The sequence below is a fragment of the Phacochoerus africanus genome, chromosome 13 (assembly GCF_016906955.1).
Source record: "Phacochoerus africanus isolate WHEZ1 chromosome 13, ROS_Pafr_v1, whole genome shotgun sequence".
Lineage (NCBI taxonomy): Eukaryota > Metazoa > Chordata > Mammalia > Artiodactyla > Suidae > Phacochoerus > Phacochoerus africanus.
Genome location: NC_062556.1, coordinates 15,567,143 through 15,588,340, shown reverse-complemented (window position 1 = coordinate 15,588,340; position 21,198 = coordinate 15,567,143). Strand labels below are relative to the sequence as shown.

Here is a 21,198-nt window from a genome sequence, read left to right as displayed (position 1 = left end):
TAATAATGTTGAGTGGAGTTCCCTCATGGTGTAGTGGGTTAAGGATCCAGTATTATCACTGCTGTGGCACAAGTTTGATCCCTGGCCCAGGAACTTCTGCATGCTTCTGCATTCATGGAAGCCAAAAATAATAATGTTGAGCATCTTTTCATGTCCCTTTTGGCCATCTGCATGTCCTCTTTGAAAAAAAAGTCTACTTAGTTCTGCCTATTTTTTAATTGGGTGGGTTGTTTGATGGTGAGTTGTAGGAGCTATTTATACATTTTATGTATTAACCCCCTTATCAGTCATATCATTAGCAAATATTTTCTCCCACAGTAGGCTGTCTTTTCATTTTGTCAGTGGTTCCTTTTGCTGTGCAGAAAGCTTTACTTGTAGAGATAGTTCCAAAAAATTAGGGCTACAATTTGTCAGTGTTCAGCCTATGGTTTTTTTTTTTTAGTTGTATAGTGTCCAATCTTACATTTTGGTATTTAATCCATCTTGAATTTATTTTGGTATATGGTGTCAGAGAATGTTCTAATTTCATTATTTTACATGGAGCTATCCTATCACCCTTGTTTTAAAGTATTTTTTCTAAGTACTGCCATCCTAGACTTCTGTTTGAATTTGTGTAAGATATCTTTTCCCATCCTTTCACTGTGTCTTTAGATCTGAAGTGTTTGTCTTGTAGGCAGCATAGAGATGGGTCTTATTTTGTGAAATCCTATATCTTTTGATTAGAGAATTTAGTCTATTTACTTTTAAATTATTGAGAGGTTTTTATGTAATGCCCTTGTATTCATTGTTTTCTGGCTGTTTTGCAGTTCTTTTCTTGCTTTCCTCCTCTATGATTTGATGACTTTTAGTGTTTTGTTTGAATTCCTTTCTCTTTATTATTTGTGTCCCATTATAAGGTTTTGGTTTGTGGCGAAGTTGAGATTTGTGTGTAACAACCTATGTGTATAGCAGTCTATTTAAGTTGATGGTCACTTAAGATCAAATGAACTTCAAAAACATTGTTTTTGGAGTTCCCGTCATGGCTCAGTGGTAAACAAATCCGACTAGGAACCATGAGGTTGTGGGTTTGATCCCTGGCCCTGTTCAGTGGGTTAAGGATCCGGCATTGCCGTGAGCTGTGGTGTAAGCTGGTGGCTCCAGCTCTGATTAGACCCCTAGCCTGGGAACCTCCATATGCTGTAGGTGTGGCCCTAGAAAAGGCAAAAAGACCAAAAAAAAAATTGCTTTTACTCCCCCCAATCTGTTTTATTTTTGACATACTTTATACATTTTAATTTTGTGTATATAACAACCAATTATTGCACCAGTTGTTGGTTTTATTACTTTATTCGGGCTATGCCCATGGCATGTGGGAGTTCCCAGGCCAGGGACTGAACCCACACCACTGTAGTGACAATGCTGATCCTTAATCTGCTCCATCCCAGGAGAACTTTTAACTCTGGTTGATCAACTACCTTTACTATATGTTTGCTTTTACTAAGGATATTTTTCATTTTATGTATTTTCTTATTTCTATGTATGGCTTTTCTTTTTTTGCTTAAAAAAAAAAACAAAACTGGAGTTCCCGTCATGGCACAGTGGTTAACGAATCCGACTGGGAACCATGAGGTTGCGGGTTCGGTCCCTGCCCTTGCTCAGTGGGTTAATGATCCGGCGTTGCCGTGAGCTGTGGTGTAGGTTGCAGACTCGGCTCGGACCCTGCGTTGCTGTGGCTCTGGCGTAGGCTAGTGGCTACAGCTCCGATTGGACCCCTAGCCTGGGAAACTCCATATGCTGCAGGAGCGGCCCAAAGAAATAGAAAAAAGACAAAAAACAAAACAAAACAAAAAAAACACCTTTTTTGCTTGGTTGTAATGTTTCTACCTCTCAGTGCTTTCAGTATATTATGTCACTCCCTTATGGCTTATAAAGTTTCTACTGAAAAATCAGCTGATAGTCTTACAGGAGTTACCTTATGTGTGACTAATTGTTTTTCTGTTATTTCGCTTCTAATAGGCTATTGATTCCATCTGGTATACGGTTCATTTCAGTTACGGTATTCTTCAGCCTACTGGTTCTTTTGTATTGCTTTTATGTGTGTTGAAGTTCTGTGTTCATTCTCTTCCCAAGTTTGCTGAGCATCTTTGTGGGCACTACTTTGAACACTATCAGGCTGATTACTTATGTTCGGTTTGATCAGTTCTTTTTCTGAGGTTTTGTCTTGTTCTTTCATTGGGAACATGTTCCTTTGCCTCCTCGTTTCCCCCCTCTGGACTTGTTCCTATCTGGTGGGTAGACTGGCTGTATCTTCTGGTCTTGAAGAAGTGGCCAAAGTAGGTGGTTTCCTGTAGGGCCCGTAAGAGTAATCCCAACCAGTCATTAGAACCAAGGATGTTTTCTGTGGGGCTATGCAGCCCTCCTGTGATGCACATGCGTGGATAGGGCTGGCTATGAGACCTGGCTAAAACTGGTGGGCAGGGCTGGGCAATGCTGCTAGCAGTGGGGCCCAGCCACAACAGTTGCAAGTGCAGTTGTGAGTGGGGCTGGCCCCCCAGGGTTGGGAGTTGCTTTGGGAGTCGGGGAGAACTAGCCGAGGACTCCTGCTGCAGAAGGGCGCTAGCAAGGTAGATGTCAAGTGTCTGACTGGTCAGCTCTGGGTCAGCTAGGTAGAGGGAGCATCTGAGAGCACTTTGGGACTCACTCTAAAGTTAGTTAATAAATCTATATCATATACAGCCTGGGCACTTTTCAAGCTGCTGCCTCTGCACTGAGACTCAAAGTGAATGAGGTTGTGCAAGTGCCCTTGAAGAGTGGGGCTTCCTCTATAGCCCTGCAGCAATTCCAGACACAGCCCTGCTCGATTTCAAGCTGGATGTGACAGGAGCTCATCTTCCCTCTGCAGGGCCCCAGGGCTGGGCTGCCTGATGTGCGGCTTGAACCTCTCTCTTTAGGGAGAACTGCCATGTTTATGATAGCTCCTCCTGCTTGTGGGCAGCCACGCTGGGAGGGGTGGGTCCTCATCAGACTGTAACTCTGCTCTCCCACCTGTCGCAATGCTTCTTCGTTATATCCTTAGTCGTGGAAGAGCTGTTCTGCTAGGCTTCAGGTCATTCTCGCAGTTGTTCTAGATGGCGTTGTAGTTTGGTGTATCCGTGGCAGCAGGTGAGCCCAGCATCTTCCTGCTCCACCATCCAGATCCCAGCTCAGTGCTCTTCTTCATTTATAAAATTCCTGGATGCCCATGTCAGTTTCTGTCTCCTCAGCGTAGCACTCCTTCTACACCTCCTGGTAACCTCCCTGAAGTGTATACATCACCACCCTTAGTCTTCCATGCAGCTTGACACATGACGCTATGCCATTCCACTGCTGTTCCTCATGTGTTTAACTCCCTGAAGCATCAACAGATCTGCACCTTCTTTTCTATTTTTCACAGGGCCCAGCAAAGACCATTCCCATTGTGGGTGCCATTATCATACAAGGGTGTATCAGTAACAAAGAATTGCAGAGAGCTTCAACACCATTCTTTACAAAAACTTAGCCTACCTTTGGTCATTCCTCCAGCAGTCTGCTATGGGCAAGGCCTACGATCCCATCAATAAGTATTTGATAAAATGTGACCAATTAGGCATTACTCTTTTTTGGGTTGTTTTGTTTGTATTTGTTTTTGCTTTTTAGGGCCACAGCCACAGCAAAGCTAGATCTGAGGCACATCTGTGACCTACTCCACAGCAATGCTGGATCCTTAACCCACTGAGGGAGGCCAGGGATCGAACCCAAATCCTGATGGATACTAGTTGGGTCCTTAACCCACTGAGCCGCAAAAGCTTTTTAAATGTGAATACTGGCTTTAAATTTCAGCTTCTCAGTGTTCGTCCCAACATATGAAAATCCAGTGACACACATTCAATAGGCTTACTTGGTTAAAGTCTGATAGAAAATTAAATACTTTAGGAGTTCCCATCATGGCTCAGTGGAAATGAATCTGACTAGCACCCATGAAGATGCAAGTTTGATCTCTGGCCTCGCTCAGTGGGTTAAGGACCCAGCTAGTATCCATCAGGATTTGGCGTTGCCGTGAGCTATGGTGTAGGTCACAGAAACGGCTTGGATCTGGTGTTGCTGTGGCATAGGCCAGCGCTATAGCCCTCATTTGACTCCTAGCCTGGGAACCTCCATATGCAGTGGATGTGGCCCTAGAAAGCCCAAAAAAGAAAACTGAACACTTTGCTTTTCAAACATACTTCACCATAACCCTTGACCATACTGGCCTTATAAAAAAGTAAGCAACAGTATTCCAACTTGGTAGAAATAATGAGTAACATTTATACACGCAGTCCTTGGGCTAAGAGACCAAGAGTATGTTGTAAATATAAAAAGCCTCAGTAAGTAAACATGAACTTCACTATTATTATCAGCTAGGCTTATAGTTCTAAAATCCATGTGTCTATCCACAGATGGTTCATGATGCTGAAACGGACAGAGTAATATTTAATCTACTCAGCTGTCCCCCTCTGTATGATGAGGTTAAAGTCAAATTTCTCTCTTCAGTGAGTAATCAAGAAACAATCTATGCCGTTAATCTTGTCTCGTCTTTTGAATAATTCTGGGTTGGGATTTCCTTTGCTACATTTCCCAACACAGGAGATGATAGGCGATGTCAACTCCTAGCCAGGGATGGGGAGAAAAACAAGTCAGATCTATAAAAAAATTTTTTTTTATTTTTAAGAAGAACATACAGAATTTTTTTTTCTTTTGTCTTTTTAGGGCTACACCCTCAGCATATGGAGGTTCCCAAACTAGAGGTCTAATTTGGAGCTACGGCTGCCTGCCTACACCACAGCCACAGCAACGCCAGATCCTTAACCCACTGAGTGAGGCCAGGGATCGAACCCACAACCTCATGCTTCCTACTTGGATTCGTTTCCACAGCACCATGATGGGAACGTCCTCATTTTTTAGAAATTCTATACAATTTGCTTTTTTTTTTTTTTGCTTTTTAGGGCCGCACCTGCGGTACATGGAGGTTCCCAGGCTGTGTCCAATTGGAGCTATAGCTGCCGGCCACACCAGATCCTTAACCTACTGATCGAGGCCAGGGATCGAAGCCACAATCTCATGGTTCCTAGTTCAATTTATTTCCGCTGCGATGGGAACTCCTGCATGTATTCATTTTCAAATAAGAAAACAAAAGCAGGATGTTAAAAAATAAAAAGGTATGTTTTACTACATAGCGCTAGTAGTTTTGGTTTGTATCTTTTAAACAGGCCTCCCCATAATTTACAAAATACTTTAAAATGAGGGAGATTGTGCTTTCCTTCTCCATTGATGTATAATTCATTTTAAATAATGTTTAATCCAACATTTATGAAAAGGAAGAATGTCTGCCATTGTCATTATTCTATCATGAGGATATAACTTATATTGACCAGTTATAAAACATTTGTCTGAGTATTATTCTGCATATAGTAAAATTCTAAGCATTAGTAGTTTTTTTCCTATTAACTCCAACAAAACTGCCAACAAGTAACTATGTGGATCAATTTAAAGCTTATTTCCTGTGCCCTCCTTCATCCTCTGCTTGCTCCGTGCTGGGGGAGAATTTACTGAGTTTGAAATGGGAAACGTATTGAAGCGAGTAACCGGGGTAGTGCCCATACTGGGTGGTTACTCCTTGAACAATGGGGCTGGTCTGAATTCTCTTCATCAGTGGTCTCTAAGCAGAAGCACCACCCAAGGGCATGAGATGAAAGCACTTTCATCAATTTTAGTTATTTCTATCATCGTCATCAACAGTGGTTAATAAGCCAGTGAAGCAGCTTCTTATAGAAATGGATGACATATTGGGGCATAAATGGGCATAGGACGGTAGTAGATTCTGTTTAGCATTATCCAAGCCAGAATAAAAAGATCAGCATCTAAGTTTATAAATATATATCATAGAGAAAATACATTTCCTTGAAAATTTTGCTAGAAATGCCAAGAGAAAGGAACAGTCATCTCTCTTAAAGCCTCCTCCTTGCTGTCTTGGGTGTAATATTAGAGCCTAAGTGCTGCATATTTAATAGCTACAACTATTTGATGAACATAAAAATGAATAAAGGAAGGAATTTTAAGCCCTTTGGAATGATTAGTTCTTGGTATAAGTTTTACTGTGAAAAATAATCTCTCTTTTTTTAAACCATGCCTTTTTAGGATCTGCCTAAATACTACGACAACTGTCCATTTTTCTTTTGGTTCCACACGTCTTTTATACAGAATAACAGGTATGTCTAGGATATAATCCAGTAGATACCACTTCATCTTCAATGTCTATAAAAGCTTTAATAACAAGTCTTTGGCTAATTGCCATAAGCTCAATTTACAGAAACCGCAAAAACCCTTGAGTCACAGTTCTTCATTAACTTACTTACTGTGATCTGTTTTTGTTTTTTTTTTAAATGTGGATAGCTTGGAATTCTCTGGCTCAGTGGGTTAAGGATCCAGCATTGTTACTGCTGTGGCTCTGGTTACAACAGTAGCTCAGGTTTGATCCCTGGCCCAGGAACTTCCACATGCTGTGGGTGTGGCCCAAAAAATACTTATATAAGGCTAGTCTTGAGACCTACTGCTGCATTATAAGTTAATACATAATACAATCAGCTCTTGAGTGTGGTCATAAATCCCTCCCATGGAAGTTTAAATGAGTCTACTCAGTACCTTGAATATGGCAGATCCTCAGTATGTGTTGATTTACTGATGACTGACTTACCAACACCAAATTTTATGCCACAGCAAGGGGTCATCCAGAGAGGCTTCAGCTAGTTTAAAAGCTGACTGACACACTTATACCTAGGGAAGACGTTATAAGACAGTATTAATGAAGACAGCTTAAAAAAAAATGACTAGTCTTCCATTTAAAAATGATTTTCTAGGGAGTTCTCTTGTGGTGCAGCAATTAAGGATCTGGCATTGTCACTGCAGTGGCATGGGTTCAAGCCATAGCCTGAGAAATTTCACACGCTGCAGGTGTGGCCAAAAAAAATTTTTTTTTCTAACAAGTAAATTGGGTAATCTATTTTTTTAAAAGTATTTGACTTGATGATTATTCTATCATATCTAGAAACTCATTCCTAAATCTGAAAATTTGAGATTATTGGTATCACGATACCATCTAATACAAAAAGGTAATATTCAAAAAATTGTACAGGTGAGTTTTGAAGCAATGGTTGTGATTGTATGTTAGCATGAATGGATAGTTCTCATGACAATCCTACCCTTTGCTTCAAATGTGAACTGCATCTAATCCCACCTCAAGTCCGGGACGGCAAGAGTAAATGAACATCTAGCCTACACACCTACGATGCACACATATTTAGTCAACTTCAATAGAATGAACTTTGGATTTGATAGAACATTTGTACCATTTTTTCCCCTGGATATATACAGACAGAAAACTGACTCATAACATGAGTAAAATCCCTCAAAGAGACATCTGGGTAGAAATTCCTTTGGTGCTACTCTCAGAAGTGGTTCTTAGTAAAGGACACAGTTTTTTCCTCTTAAAACACCATGTTTATAAGAATTTGGGCCAGATCTACCTGTGCATCTTGGAGGGTCTCCTGGAGAGGCAAGGGCCAGCTGCTGCTCACTGTAGGGTCCGGACAGTGGAGGCAGAAATCCCAGGGAATCAATGGCATGAGCTCCTCTGGAGGCTACCATTTTGGAAAATTCTGGCCCCACCCAACTGCAGGAACACAGCCACCTCTAATCCCACTGCTTAACATGGCTTTGTCCACCAAAGGGATGAGACCAAGCTCCACCCACCAGTAGGCAGACACCAGTCCCTCCCATTGTCAAGTCGGCACAAGTCCCTGAACCAACTTCAGTCACCAGTGGGCAGAAGCTGGTGGGGCTAGAGAAGCAACTGGGGCTACAACCCTGCAGCCTACAGAAAGGAGACCACAAACAAAAAGCTAGACGAAAATGAAATAGCAGAAAAATAAGCTCCAGATGAAGGAACAAGACAAAACTCTGGAAGAACTACTAAGTAAAGTGGAAATAGGCAACCTACATGAAAAAGACTTTAGAGTAATGATAATAAAGATGATCCAAGATCTCAGGAAAAGATGGAGGCAAAGATTAAGAAATTAAATGTTTAACAAAGAAATAGAAGAATTAAAGAACAAACAGATAAATAATACAATAACTGAAATGAAAAATACCTCAGAAGAAACCAATAGTACAATACATGAGGCAGAGGAATGATGAGATTTAAGACAGACTGGTGGAAATTATTCTGATGCAGAATAGAATTAAGAAAAAACAAGGAGGGGGAGTTCCTGTCATGGCTCAGTGGGCAACGAATCCGACTAGGAACCATGAGGTTGCATGTTCGATCCCTGGCCTCGCTAGGTGGGTTGGGGGTCTGGCGTTGCCATGAACTGTGGTGTAGGTTGCAGACGTGGCTCTGGTGTAGGCCTGTGGCTACAGCTCTGATTGGATCCCTAGCCTGGGAACCTCCATATGCCACAGGTGCAGCCCTAGAAAAGGCAAAAAGACAAAAAAAAAGAAGAAGAAGAAACAAGGAAGGAGTACCCATTGTGACACAGTAGAAATGAATCTGACTAGTATCCATGAAGATGCAGGTTCAATCCCTGGTCTTGCTCAGTGGGTTAAGGATCTGGCATTACCATGAGCTGTGATGTAGGTTGCAAACACAGCTCAGATCCCATGTTGCTGTGGTGTAGGCCAGTGGCTGTAGCTCTGATTGACCCCTAGTCTGGGAACTTCCATATGCCATGGTGGAGCCCTAAAAAAAAAACAAAAAGAAAAAAACAAGTAAAATAAATGTACAGTCTAAGAGATCTTTGGGATAACACCAGATGCAACATTTGCATTATAGAGGTCCTAGAAAAAGAAAAGACCTAAGAAAATATTTGAATAAATAATAGCCAAAAACTCCCCTAACATGAGAAATGAAACATCAATTCAAGCCCAGGAAACAGTGAGGCCTATGTACCAAAAAACCCGAGGAGGAGCATCCAAGACATATATTAATCGTACTGACCAAAATTAAGCACAAAGAAAATGTTAAAAGCAACTAGCAAAAAGCAACAAAGAACATACAGGGAGGGCCCATAAGATTATCAGCTGATTTTTCAATAGGAACTCTGCAGGCCAGAAGGGAGTGGCACAAAATAAAGTGATGAAACCTACCACCAAGAATACTCAGCAAGGCCCTCACTCAGGTTGGATGGAAAAATCAATAGCTTTACAGACAAACAAAAGTGAAGAGAATTCATCACCACCAAACCAGCTTTACAGAAAATGCTAGAGGAAATGCTCTAGACAGAAAAGCAAAGGCCACAACCAGAAACAAAAAAAAAAATGAGAGGGGTCACTAGTAAAAGCAAACATACAGTAAAGGTGAAAAATACGGTATCAAAATCAGCAATTGTGAGAAGAGGAGAGTTATGATCGTAGAACATTGGAAAGTTGAAATTAAGTGACCAGGAACTTAAAATAATCTTGTATATATATATAACTACTATATCAAAACCTCATGGTAATGTCAAACCAAAAACATACAATAGATGCACACGCAACTAAGAAAAAGCAGCCCAAACACAATACTAAAGATACTCAAATTACAAGTGAAGAGAACAAAAGAGGAAGGGAAGAAAAAGTATGAAAACACACACAGGAATTAACAGTAGTAAGAACATCTATATCAATAATTACCTTGGAGTTCCCGTCGTGGCACAGCGGAAAGGAATCTGAGTAGGAACCATGAGGTTCTGGGTTCAATCCCTGCCCTCACTTAGTGGGTTAAAGATCCAGTGTTGCCGAGAGCTGTGGTGTAGGCTGCACACATGGCTCAGATCTGGTGTTGCTGTGGCTCTGGCAGGCAACTGTAGCTCTGATTAGACCCCTAGCCTGGGAATCTCCATATGCCATGCGAGTGGCCCTAAAAAAAAATTACCTTAAATCAAATTCCCTTTTGGCATAGTGGGTTAAGGATCTGGTGTCACTACTGCAGCCGAGGTCACTGCTGTGGCATGGATCTGACTGCCCAAAAAAGGGAAACAATTACCTTAAGTGTAAATGGATTAAATGCTCCAAACAAAAGACATAAACTGACTGAGTAGATACAAAAGTAAGACCTGTGTATGTGCTGTGTATAAGAGATTCTTTTCAGATCTAGAGACACATGTAGATTGAAAGTGAGAGGATGAAAAAGGTATTCCAGCAAATAGAAGTCAAAAGAAAGCTTGGGTAGCAATGCTTATCATACAAAGTAGACCTTTAAGAAGCTACAAGAGACCAAGGACCCTATATAATGATCAAAGGATCAATCCACAAAGAATATATATAATGCACCCAACACAGGAGCACCTCAATATATAGCCATAACAGGAGAAACTGAGAATAACGCGATAATAGTGGGGGGCTTTAACACCCCACTTACAGCAACAGACTGATCATACAAAATCAGTAAGAAAACACAGACCTTAAATGATGCATTACAACCAGATAGACTAAACTGATATAAAACATTCCATCCTAAAGCAGCAGAAAACTACCACATTCTTCTTAGGCGCACATGGAACATTTTCCGGGATCGCATCTTGGGCCATAAATCAAACCTCAGTAAATTTTAAAAAACTGAAGTCGTGACCACAACACTTTAAGATTAGAAATCAACAAGGGGAAAAAAAAAAAAAACACTAAAAGGAGACTAAACAATATGCTACTAAAACAAGCAATGGATCACAGAAGACAGACAAGACAGGAGGCAGGATTAAGATGACGATGTAGAATGATGAGCTTACCGTCTCATGAAATCAACAAAATTACAACCCAATAGTCAACAATGTTCAACAAAATAGACTGGAAACTATCCAAAAAGATAACCTACTCCACAAGTCAAAGAGGAGGCCACACTGAGATGGTAGGGGGCTGATGACGTGATATAAGCAACCCATGCCGGCCAGGTGGGGAGCCCACAGAAGAGAAAGTAACTGTATTGCAGAGGCTCACTAACAGGAGTGAGAGTTTTGAGCCCCGTGTCAGGTTCCTTCTCCTGGGAAAAGCCCCCGGAGCACTTGGGGTTGAGGGCCAGTGGTATTGGTGCACAGCAGCTCCACAGGACTGGGAGAAATTGAGACTCTGCTCTATAAAGGTGCACACAGGCTTTTGTGTGCCCCAGGTCCCAGGGCAAAGCAGACACTCCATAGGAATATAGGCAGACCTGCCTGCAGTTCTTGGAGGATCCCCTGGGTAAAAAGGGGGTGAGTGTGGCTCATTGTGGGGGAAGGACATCGGAGACAAAGGTCTTGAGAATAATCATCAGTGTAAACTCCTCCAAAGGTGGCCACTGTGGAAAAATTTGAAACCACCCATCAGGGCTGAGAAGCCCCAGACTACACAACAGACCAAGAGGGAACACAGCCCCACCCATCAGCAAATAGACTGCCTCAAGACCCCACAGACACATAGTTGCCTCTAATCACACCCAGAGACAAAGCCCCACCCACCAGAGGGCTAAGAATCAGCTCCAACCACCAGTTGTCAGGCACCAGTCTTTCCCATCAGGAAACCTGCAGTAAGCCCCCTTACCAACTTCACCCACAAAGGAGGCAGACACCAGAAGCAAGAGAGGCTACAACCCTATTGTCTACAAAAAGGAGACCACACTAAAAAACCTATACAAAGTGAAAACGCAGACGATTATGACTCAGATAAAGGAACAAGAAAAATAAAAGTAGACGATTATGACTCAGATAAAGGAACAAGAAAAAATAAAAGCAGAACAACAGCTAAGTGGTTTTGAAAATATCAACTTCCATGAAAAAGACTTTAGGAATTCCCGTTGTGGCACAGTAGTTAACGAATCCGACTAGGAACCATGAGGTCGCGGGTTCAATCCCTGGCCTCGCTCACTGGGTTGAGGATCTGGTGTTGCTGTGAGCTGTGGTGTAGGTCGCAGATGTGGCTTGGATCCTGAGTTGCTGTGGCTCTGGTGTAGGCCAGCAGCTGTAGCTCAGATTAGATCCCTAGCCTGAGAACCTCCATATGCCGCAACTGCAGCCCTGAAAAGACAAATAGATAAAAAGACAAAAAAAAAAAAGAAAAAAGAAAAAAACCACCACCAATAACAAAACACTAACAACCCAATCAAAAAATGGGCAGATCTAAATAGACATTTCTCCAAAGCAGAGAAAGATGCCACAAACCACATGAACAGATGTTCAACGTTAGTAATTATTAGAGAAATGCAAATCAAAAGCATAATGAGGTATCACCTCACACCAGTCAGAATGGCCATCATCAAAAAATCTACAAATAATAAATGCTAGAGAGGGTGTGAGAAATGGGAACCTTTGGTGAGAATGCAAATTGATACAACCACTATGGAAAACAGTACGGAAATTCCTTTAAAAACTACATCTAGAACTACCATGTGATCCAGCAGTCCCACTCCTGGGCATCTATCTGGAAAAAACCCTAATTGGAAGATAGCCCCATGTTCACTGCAGCACTACTGACAATAGCCAAGACATGGAAACAACCTCAATGTCCAAAAGAGGACTGGATAAAGATGTGGTGCATATATACAATGGAGTATTCCTCAGCCATAAAAAGAATGATAATGCCATTTGCAGCAACACAGATGGGCTTAGAGATCATCGTATTAAGTGAAGTAAGGCAGGCAGAGAAAGACAAAAACAGGATATCACTTAAATGTGGAATCTAATTAAAAAAAATGATACACAAGAATTTGTTTGTAGCACAGAAACAGACTCAAAGAGTTCAAGGTCAAACTTAGGGTTACCAAAGGGGAATCTGTGGGGTGGGAGGGATAAACTGGGAGGATGGGGTTGGCACATGCACACTGCTCCATAAAGGGTGTGCTTTACTAATAGGGAGACCCTACAGCACAGGGAGATCTTCTCAATGTTCTTAACTTACATGGGAAAAAAGAATAGATAGATGTATAACTGATGCACTCTGCTATAAACAAACATTCTCAATCAACTAAACCCCAATTAAAAAAAAAAAAAACTACCATGTTCATATTGGAGAGGCAACAAGCTTCATTCTTTCTCCTCACTTTCATAGTTTCTACAGGCTTAACATTTAAATTTCCCTACTACCTGGTAAAGGTGCTTTTATTAGTTACGAGATGGATAACATTGGCATTTGGGGCTTAGGAAGTTAACTAGACACAGAGAAGGGACCGAGACTGATGGTGGCCAGTAAGGCTTTTTTAAAGCTTTAACAAGGGTGTACTGTAGCATGGAATGGGGAAAAATTGTAATCACTTTTTTTTTTTTTCTATTCTAGGCTTTATCTTCCAAGAAGTGAACTGGACAATCCCCATAAACCAAGAGCATGGAAAACTTACCGTCCAGAGTTTGCAGTTGAGGTACATTTTGATGAAGTCGTAGCTGGTATCTAAATAAGTTTCCCCTCCCCGTATCTTGTTCTCCCCAATCCTTGCTCCACTTCCATGTCCTTTAAACCTATTTCCCTGCTGATATATGTACATATGTTTTTGAGAAATCTATTAAATATACACAAAAGAAACGATCAGTGATAATTTTTTTGAAGATATACACATCAAAGTTTTCATCTATATTAAGATACACTTGAAACAGTACACAGAACCATTAGTTATTTATCACTTTTACAAACTTAGAAATAAAACTTTCATATCAAAATAACCGGGATATTTAAAAATTGTGATCTTCTCCCAATATGTATATATACATTTCATCCCAATACTTACATATATATTTCATTTACTTATTTCCTCACATATATTTGGCCAAGTATGTATTCCCTTCTTTTAAGTGGGTAATTACAGATTTTTTAGAAAGGTCATTTTTTTTTTTTTTGTCTTTTTTGCTATGTCTTTGGGCCGCTCCTGCGGCATATGGAGGTTCCCAGGCTAGGGGTCAAATCGGAGCTATAGCCGCCAGCCTATGCCAGAGCCACAGCAACGCAGGATTCAAGCTGCGTCTGCGACCTACACCACAGCTCATGGCAACGCCGGATCGTTAACCCACTGAGCAAGGGCGGGGACTGAACCTGCAACCTCATGGTTCCTAGTTGGATTCGTTAACCACTGCGCCACGACGGGAACTCCTAGAAAGGTCATTTTTGATCCCTTCCTCTACTTGATTTACAAACTATTAACCAACATCAGAATGGCAGCAAAGACTTGAAAAAACCCAGAGAAATGTTGACAGCAGCAGCCTTCCACCCCCCAGCACATGCTTTTCTTTTGCTCCCAAGCACTGCACAGAGCTTGACAAGCAAGCTTCCTTTCATTACACACACAACGTCGGGAAGGCCAGAGAAATCTGGTAAACATGAATGAATGAAGCTTCAGTGACCTCTGCTTTGGTGTAACATCACAAATGAAGTCAAAGGAAACATGCGCCTCGAGCAATCTACATTATTTTAAAATCCACCACGCCTCCTCACAACCAGCTTCATCTGAACTTGGGGAACTCTCCCGTAAGGTCACCTTTTCACTATAGACACTGGTGAGTCCTGTGTCCACAGGGAAGCATCATTTTCTCTTTGGTACCGGGTGCTATTTTTTTTTCTAAGTACCTTCACTGCCACTAATTGTAAGGCCACAACTGTTCTTTGAAAACAGTTCCATGTTGACTTTATTGCAATTATCCTTACTTGAGTAGTTTCCCCCTTATTGGCAAGGCTCTCAACCATCTAGCCCAAGCTGAATCCATCAGGAAATGAAAGGTAGCAACTCATGAGGACCAGCACCTCTGCTAAAACACAATACGCTCATCCCTGAAAAATCTTGCACTTTCCACGAAATACACATTAAAATGGTTTGTGGGGCTGGAGCAGACCACTCCCACTAAGCAAAGTTGTATGAGCACAGTAAGGTTGGCAACCACTTAGACTGGCAGCCCCAGGAGATCTGAAGGTTCCAGCAGTAGGTTCTTCTTTAAGGGACATTAGAGCAATACTTTACAGAAAAGGGCAGGAGGGTGCCAACCTGGCAGAGATGGGAGGACAGCTCCGGGCTGCCATCATCGTGGCATGGAAGGCCATGCAGGTGCTTCTCCTCCCCTCAAAACAGCCCAAATAAAGGGTCCCAGCTACCAGTGCAGCAGCCCAGCTAAAGGCGTTTTGCTTTGCTGGCAAAAGTTATCCTTCTCCTAATCTGACTCTGTTGGAGGAAAAGATCTTGGAGGAATATGCTTTCCAATCCCTTCCATGTCCTCATTACATTATCCCTGGACTACGGGCTACAGAAACATGTTACGGCAGAGCAGGTTATTCTATTTCCTGAAGCCATAATCCGCGGAAGGCAGATCACGTAGTAGACTTAGGTGAATGGGGGGAAAAAGTGAGGCCTAACATCTACCTCTAATACTAGCAAAAATTGGGAAACCCCCATTTTTCAGAATCTTGCTTTTTGACTTTTTTTTTTTTGTCTTTTTAGGGCCGCACCCTCAGCATATGGAGATTCCCAGGCTATGGGTCGAATCTGTGTTGGCCTACACCACAGCCACAGCAATCTGGGATCCAAGCCACATCTTCGACCTACACCACAGCTCACGGCAATGCCGGATCCTTAACCCACTTCACGAGGCCAGGAATCCAACCTGGGTCCTCATGGATGCTAGTCAGATTCATGTCCGCTGAGCCATGATAGAAACTCCTCTTGTTTTTTTTGTTTTGTTTTGTTTTGGTTTTTTTGTCTTTTTAGGGCTGCACCCAAGGCATATGGAGGTTCCCAGGCTAGAGGTCTAATCAGGGCTGTAGCTGCCGGCCTACGTCAGAGCCACAGCAACTCGGGATCTGAGCTGGGTTCTTCAACCTACAACCACAGCTCACGGCAATGCCGGGTCCTTAACCCACTGAGCGAGGCCAGGGATCGAAGCCACAATCTCATGGTTCCTAGTCAGATTTCTTTCTGTTGTGCCATGACAGGAACTCCTCTTACTTTTTGAAATAAAGGAGATTACAGCTGGTCTCTGTTCTCTAACCACCCAAGGTCCATCAAAATTTCTGGCAATTATGTGTTGTCACTATTCTGCTTTTGCTCACAAAGTGAACTTGCAGGGCTACCCACAAGGATGCTCTCCCGAAACCCAGTGTAAGTCATTGAACAACTTGAGAAACTTACATCATTATATGTCAGAATGATATTGGCTTTCTTAAAAGAGAATTGACTGACCTGGAATAGAACTATCTAAAACCTGATATCAAGTTTATTTTAAAAAACAGAACGGCATTCTCCCAAAGCAGTCACATCACACCCACAGCCCGGTGGAGACTGAAAGTAATTCTAGGGGGCCAAGTTTCCTAACTGGGGTGTATAGAAAGAACATGTATTTTTATCACGTTATTCTTTCACATTGGGAATGTTGCTGACCAAACACTGCTCACTGCAATAAACAACCACCTCGAAATGTTACCGTCCATCACGCTTCACCATTCCCCACGGCTGGTTCTGAGCATGTAGGTCAGGCCCGTCAACAAACCATATCGTCCAAGATTAGGCAAATAATTTAATGACAGAACATGAGAATTTTTTTAAGCACACTATTTCGAGTTACTATATTTTTGTCTGGAGTACAGATCTGAAGTGATACACATTGTACCCAAATACTGAACCATGAATGATCCAAGTAGAATGGGAAACACAGCAAAACTCCCAAATTCAATTTGCATTCCTTACTCCCACTCACCCTTACTCGCCTCAGGCCGTTTCTGTTGATTTTCGGTTAAACCGCGACAGGACCACGCGTGAGAAGCTCTACTGCCCAAGAAGAAGCCCGGTGGGCACTGGACCAGTTCACCTCCTGCTGGACACCAGCCCCACTTTCTAATGTTGCTTCACTCCAAACGCCTATTCAGATGAAGCACCACTCAGGAGCTGCTGACCACTGAAGGATGGAGAAAGGTAAGGGAGAAAACTGGTTTTCAAGAAAAAGCAAACGGAAAACCAGGCCCAGCTCTGAGCCTATGGGGCAGCATCAATGTCTCCCTGACCCTCTGGCCTCCGGGACGTGGCTGGTGTCACCACTGAGGCTTTACGGGGAACAGAAAGCTTGTAGGAACTGGAGGCCTCTGCCCACAGGACAGACACACCACTATGGACTCATCCGAACACGTCAGCCTGGTCCCGAGGGCCGCACAGGCTGTGTAAGAGCACTTTACAAAAGCCCTCGGTGGTTCTAGAGCAGCATGGAATGAGGCAGCTTATTCAGTGAGGACAAGAAGGCCCTTTACACCAGATGGCCAGAGAATAGCTGTGCATCTCAAGTCGGTGGGAATCGGATGAACTGAGGTTTGTTGGTAGTGCATACATATGGATGGCATCATTTAATAAAATTATTTTTGCTTCATTGCTTTGCAAAGTCACACCCCATAGACCCCATAGACTGAAATCCACTGGCGGCCAGCACCCAGTGTCAAAGGTTCCAGCACCGTGAAAGCACACCAAGGGGTCCCACTCCCAGGCCTGGGGCAGCCCTGCCACCACCCATGTGGTGCTATGCAGGCACCAGACTCTGTCTGGTTCCGTCCGAGAGGAGAGGACATCGCCCACGAGCACTGTCACTCTGTCACTCTGTCCCCAGACTGGGAGCCAGGGCTTCTCTTGGCTTTGGCACTCTGCTCCCTGGAAGGATTTCCATTTGGCAAGAAGGGTATGGTCCAAAGTGGATCAACAGCCCACAGATGGTCCAACAGAATACTCTGGAATCCCACCCAGGCCAGGACCCAGAGGCAGGGGCTCGGGGAGGCTGTCAGCTGTAGCAGCACAGCCCCCTCCCCCTCAGCCCCTTCCTCAAGCCCAAGGCCAGCAGAGGGGAGCTCCTCGGGAGAGGGAGAGATGCTGGCACAGGTGAGGCCATGCCGCTTCCCAAAGGCTGTCGGCTTGAGGCCACACCCAACAGTAAGTCCGAGTGTGGAATGTGATCCCACCTAAAAGATGAATGGCACGGTTTGCACAGAGGAGAATCATGGGAAAATCCAGGATGCTTCCTCTGAAAATTAAATCAAGAGCATGGAAGCCACACTAGTGTGTGGGTATCATCTCTTTGAAAATCTAGATGGATCTTCTCTTAGTTTTTAAGCACCACAGGAAAACTTTTAAAAAACTTGATAAACACTTAGTGTAGTGCACGTGCTCAGCAGATTTTAAAAGAGACCCTACATCTAGAATGGAGTAAGCATTTATAACCATCTTCATGAAACACAGTTACCTCTGGTTTTTCCGATAAGATTTGAGATTAAACATGGAACTAAATTGTGCTTCACTCACAATGTAACCATCTAAACCTATCCACATAAAGGGTGATGCAAAACCTTGCTAGAGCTCTATCTGGCCTTTCAGATTAGGGACCTACGGCCAGCACCCCACCCTGCATGTCCCGCCAAGGACAAGAGCAGCCACTGTCCCATTTCAATACAATTATGGGCAGAAATTATCTGGTGTAAAATAGAGGCTCCTCTATAAAGCTGAAAGATTTAAGGTAGAAGAGTAGAAGACAAAAAAAGAAAATTCCCACGAAATCCCAGTAATTCCATGTTGGTCTTGTACTCCATGAACCCTGAGATGAACTGCAGTCCTCAGACGCCTGCATTTGGATCGAGGTTCACCAGAACATTTCAGTATGCTTCAAACTGGCTCATCATCAACTTCCGGCTGTACTCGTAGGCCAAAAAGAGTGCCCCATTGGCAGGGAACGCACGTATCATGGTAGGTTTCAGTCCAGAGTATAGAGCCGTTATCCCTAAAAAAACAAGAGGGTGAGCAGAGACTGAGACGTCTCCCCCTTGGAAATATCCCAAGAACCTGTAGAGCACAGGTATTTTACGCTTCCAACTCCAGGCATCAGTGCTAAAAACCTAACGGAACAGGTTTCCCTGGACTCCTGGAACTGAATAAACTAGTGGAAACAGAGTTGCCACCATGGCACAACAGTATCGGTGGTGTGTCTGCAGCACCAGGATGCAGGTTCAATCCCCTGCCTGGCACCATGGGTTAAAGGATCCCACATTGCCACAGCTGTGGCGCAGGTTGCAACTGCAGCTTGGATCTGATCCCTGGCCCGGGAACTTCCATATGCTGTAGGCTGGCCAAAAAAAGAAAAAAAAAGACAACCTAGCAGAAACAAGGGCAAGGTCAGGTCTCCCAGCAAAGCTGGTGAGGCTCAGGTAACATTCCCCAGCCCCTTGCCTCTGGAACTCCTGGTAAATTGATCAGGTGGTGGGGAGCACTCACATGGGCAGACAGAAGGCAACCACAGAGCCACACACGGCAGCAGCTTTGCAGCTTCACCTGAGGGGTGAGGCCCACAAGGCATCGGGCCAGGACAAAGAGCGGAAGTCAGAGGCCCGTGTCTAGCTTTAGCACTGCTCCAAGTGGTTCTAAAGATCCAGTCAGGTAAGGGAGGTGCAAAGGGTTATGTGCATTTAAAAGGGGTTACTGTTAGTAATATACAAATGTCTATGCTCTGTTTGGGATTGAATGAGTTTCCGCATGCTGTTACTATGGTCTCGCTCTCAAAATCAAGACAGACGTGCACATCTCAAGCTCAAGCTACACAGTGGATGCTCGAAGGAGAGGTCTTCACTCACGTGTGGCATCAAATTGGCTTTATAGAAACACTACTTAAAAAAACCTTGGTCCTCCCGTATAACTACAAATTGACAGCAAATCAGAAATTGTCTACTCCTTCCTAATTCCAGAAGTCTTAGCCTTAAGGATGTACATTCTTTTAGGTGTCTTTGTGATTCTGTTAGAGATCATCTCCTGATATTACGTAAAACAAGCGATACTAACTTTGAGACATTTGTCCTCTTAGACAAAGTTCATACTTTAAAAATTCCCTCCAAGCTATTTAGGAAGAAAGAATCCTGGCCCAGAGATTATAAGAATCAGCTTTAAATATTCTTGAGAATAATGAAAGCAAGCTAAAGAAAAGGGTTTGGAGCAAGTTCCTATTGTGGCTCAGCAGGTTAAGAACCTGACTAGTATCCATGAGGACGTGGGTTTGGTCCCTGGCCTCGCTCAGTGGGTTAAGGATCTGGTGCTGCCATGAACTGTGGTGTAGGTCGCAGATGTGGCTCAGATCTGGCGTTGCTGTGGCTATGGCATAGGCCGGCCGCTGTAGCTCCAATTAGACTCCTAGCCTGGGAACCTCCATATGTCGAGGGTGTGGCCCTAAAAAGACAAAAAAAGTAGTTTAAAAACAAATCTATAAACGTGAATTATATACAGTGCTAGATAAAGGATATGAGAGAGTTCCCACTATGGCATAGCAGATGAAGGACCTGGTGTTGTCTCTGCAGCAGTGTGGGTTTGATCTCCAGCCCAGCATAGTGGGTTAAGGATCTGGTGTTGCCACAGTTGTGGCACAGATCACAGCTGTGGCTTGGATTTGATTGCTGGCCCAAGAACTTCCCCATGTTGAGGTGCAGCCCAAAAAATAAATAAATCAAAGATTTCAAAACAAAGGATATGAGGCAGGGAGATGAGAGCATTGACTCATCTGATCCACCTTGACCACCTTGACCAGACTGGCAGGGAAACGACCGCTCCCTATGTTACCTCCTCCGGTTGTGCGCTGGGCAGACTCACCTTCATTTTTCACAACACTTATAAAGGTTCCAATGAATCCTGCCTGTTTTCCAGACATGGAAAGAACTTGAATTCTGGATTTGATACAATCCACGGGGTAAACAGCAAGCCAGAGGCAGATGCCGCCAAACCCTCCACTTAACATCAAAGGGACAGGGCCTAGGGAAGAAAATGAGCAAGGCTGTATTTTGTCTCAGCAACAGCTGATGTGACATTTCCAGGGGTCAGCATGGTAGCAGCTACAGGTAGGTGCACACACAAATGCTCAAGCTCAGAACACAGTTCTCTGGGGCAATGGTCAAACTGTCTCAGCACTGGTTGTGTGTGTGGCCGTCACCCCAGGACGAGGGGCAGCCCTAGTGAGGGTCCGATTTCGGCCGGCCGCCCGGAACCAGCAGGCCCCCAGCAGCACAGCCATGCCCACCCCAAAGGATGAGAGGCTGCTGAAACACCACTGCATCTTGTCTCAACTTTCTCAAAGTCTTTTAATATTTAAACGCCCCACAGCCTCAATTCCTCCTTTACCACGAAAAACCAAAGCCATCTTATTAAACGAGACAGTTAAGCTTGAGAGCCTAACTCTAGAATAGGTCCCAAAC

At 43.4% G+C, this 21,198-nt stretch overlaps 2 protein-coding genes across 3 annotated transcripts in view; one reads left to right on the top strand and one right to left on the bottom strand.

The window, feature by feature from the left end:
* The window catches only part of LOC125113515 (phosphatidylinositol 3,4,5-trisphosphate 3-phosphatase TPTE2-like), a 48,585-nt gene extending 35,096 nt beyond the window's left edge, over positions 1 to 13,489 (top strand). For both annotated transcript variants that reach the window (XM_047756276.1, XM_047756275.1), the window contains 3 exons: positions 4,434 to 4,526; positions 6,172 to 6,242; positions 13,306 to 13,489. In XM_047756276.1, the coding sequence (XP_047612232.1) occupies positions 4,434 to 4,526; positions 6,172 to 6,242; positions 13,306 to 13,420 (279 nt within the window). In that variant the 3' untranslated portion in view covers positions 13,421 to 13,489. The remainder of the gene's footprint in view (positions 1 to 4,433; positions 4,527 to 6,171; positions 6,243 to 13,305) is intronic.
* A 371-nt stretch (positions 13,490 to 13,860) lies between these two features.
* Positions 13,861 to 21,198, bottom strand: part of SLC25A15 (solute carrier family 25 member 15) — a 48,610-nt gene continuing 41,272 nt past the window's right edge. The window contains exons 6-7 of the mRNA XM_047756091.1: positions 20,600 to 20,758; positions 13,861 to 18,749 (exon numbers count right to left, since the gene is read on the bottom strand). Of these exons, the coding sequence (XP_047612047.1) occupies positions 18,625 to 18,749; positions 20,600 to 20,758 (284 nt within the window). The 3' untranslated portion in view covers positions 13,861 to 18,624. The remainder of the gene's footprint in view (positions 18,750 to 20,599; positions 20,759 to 21,198) is intronic.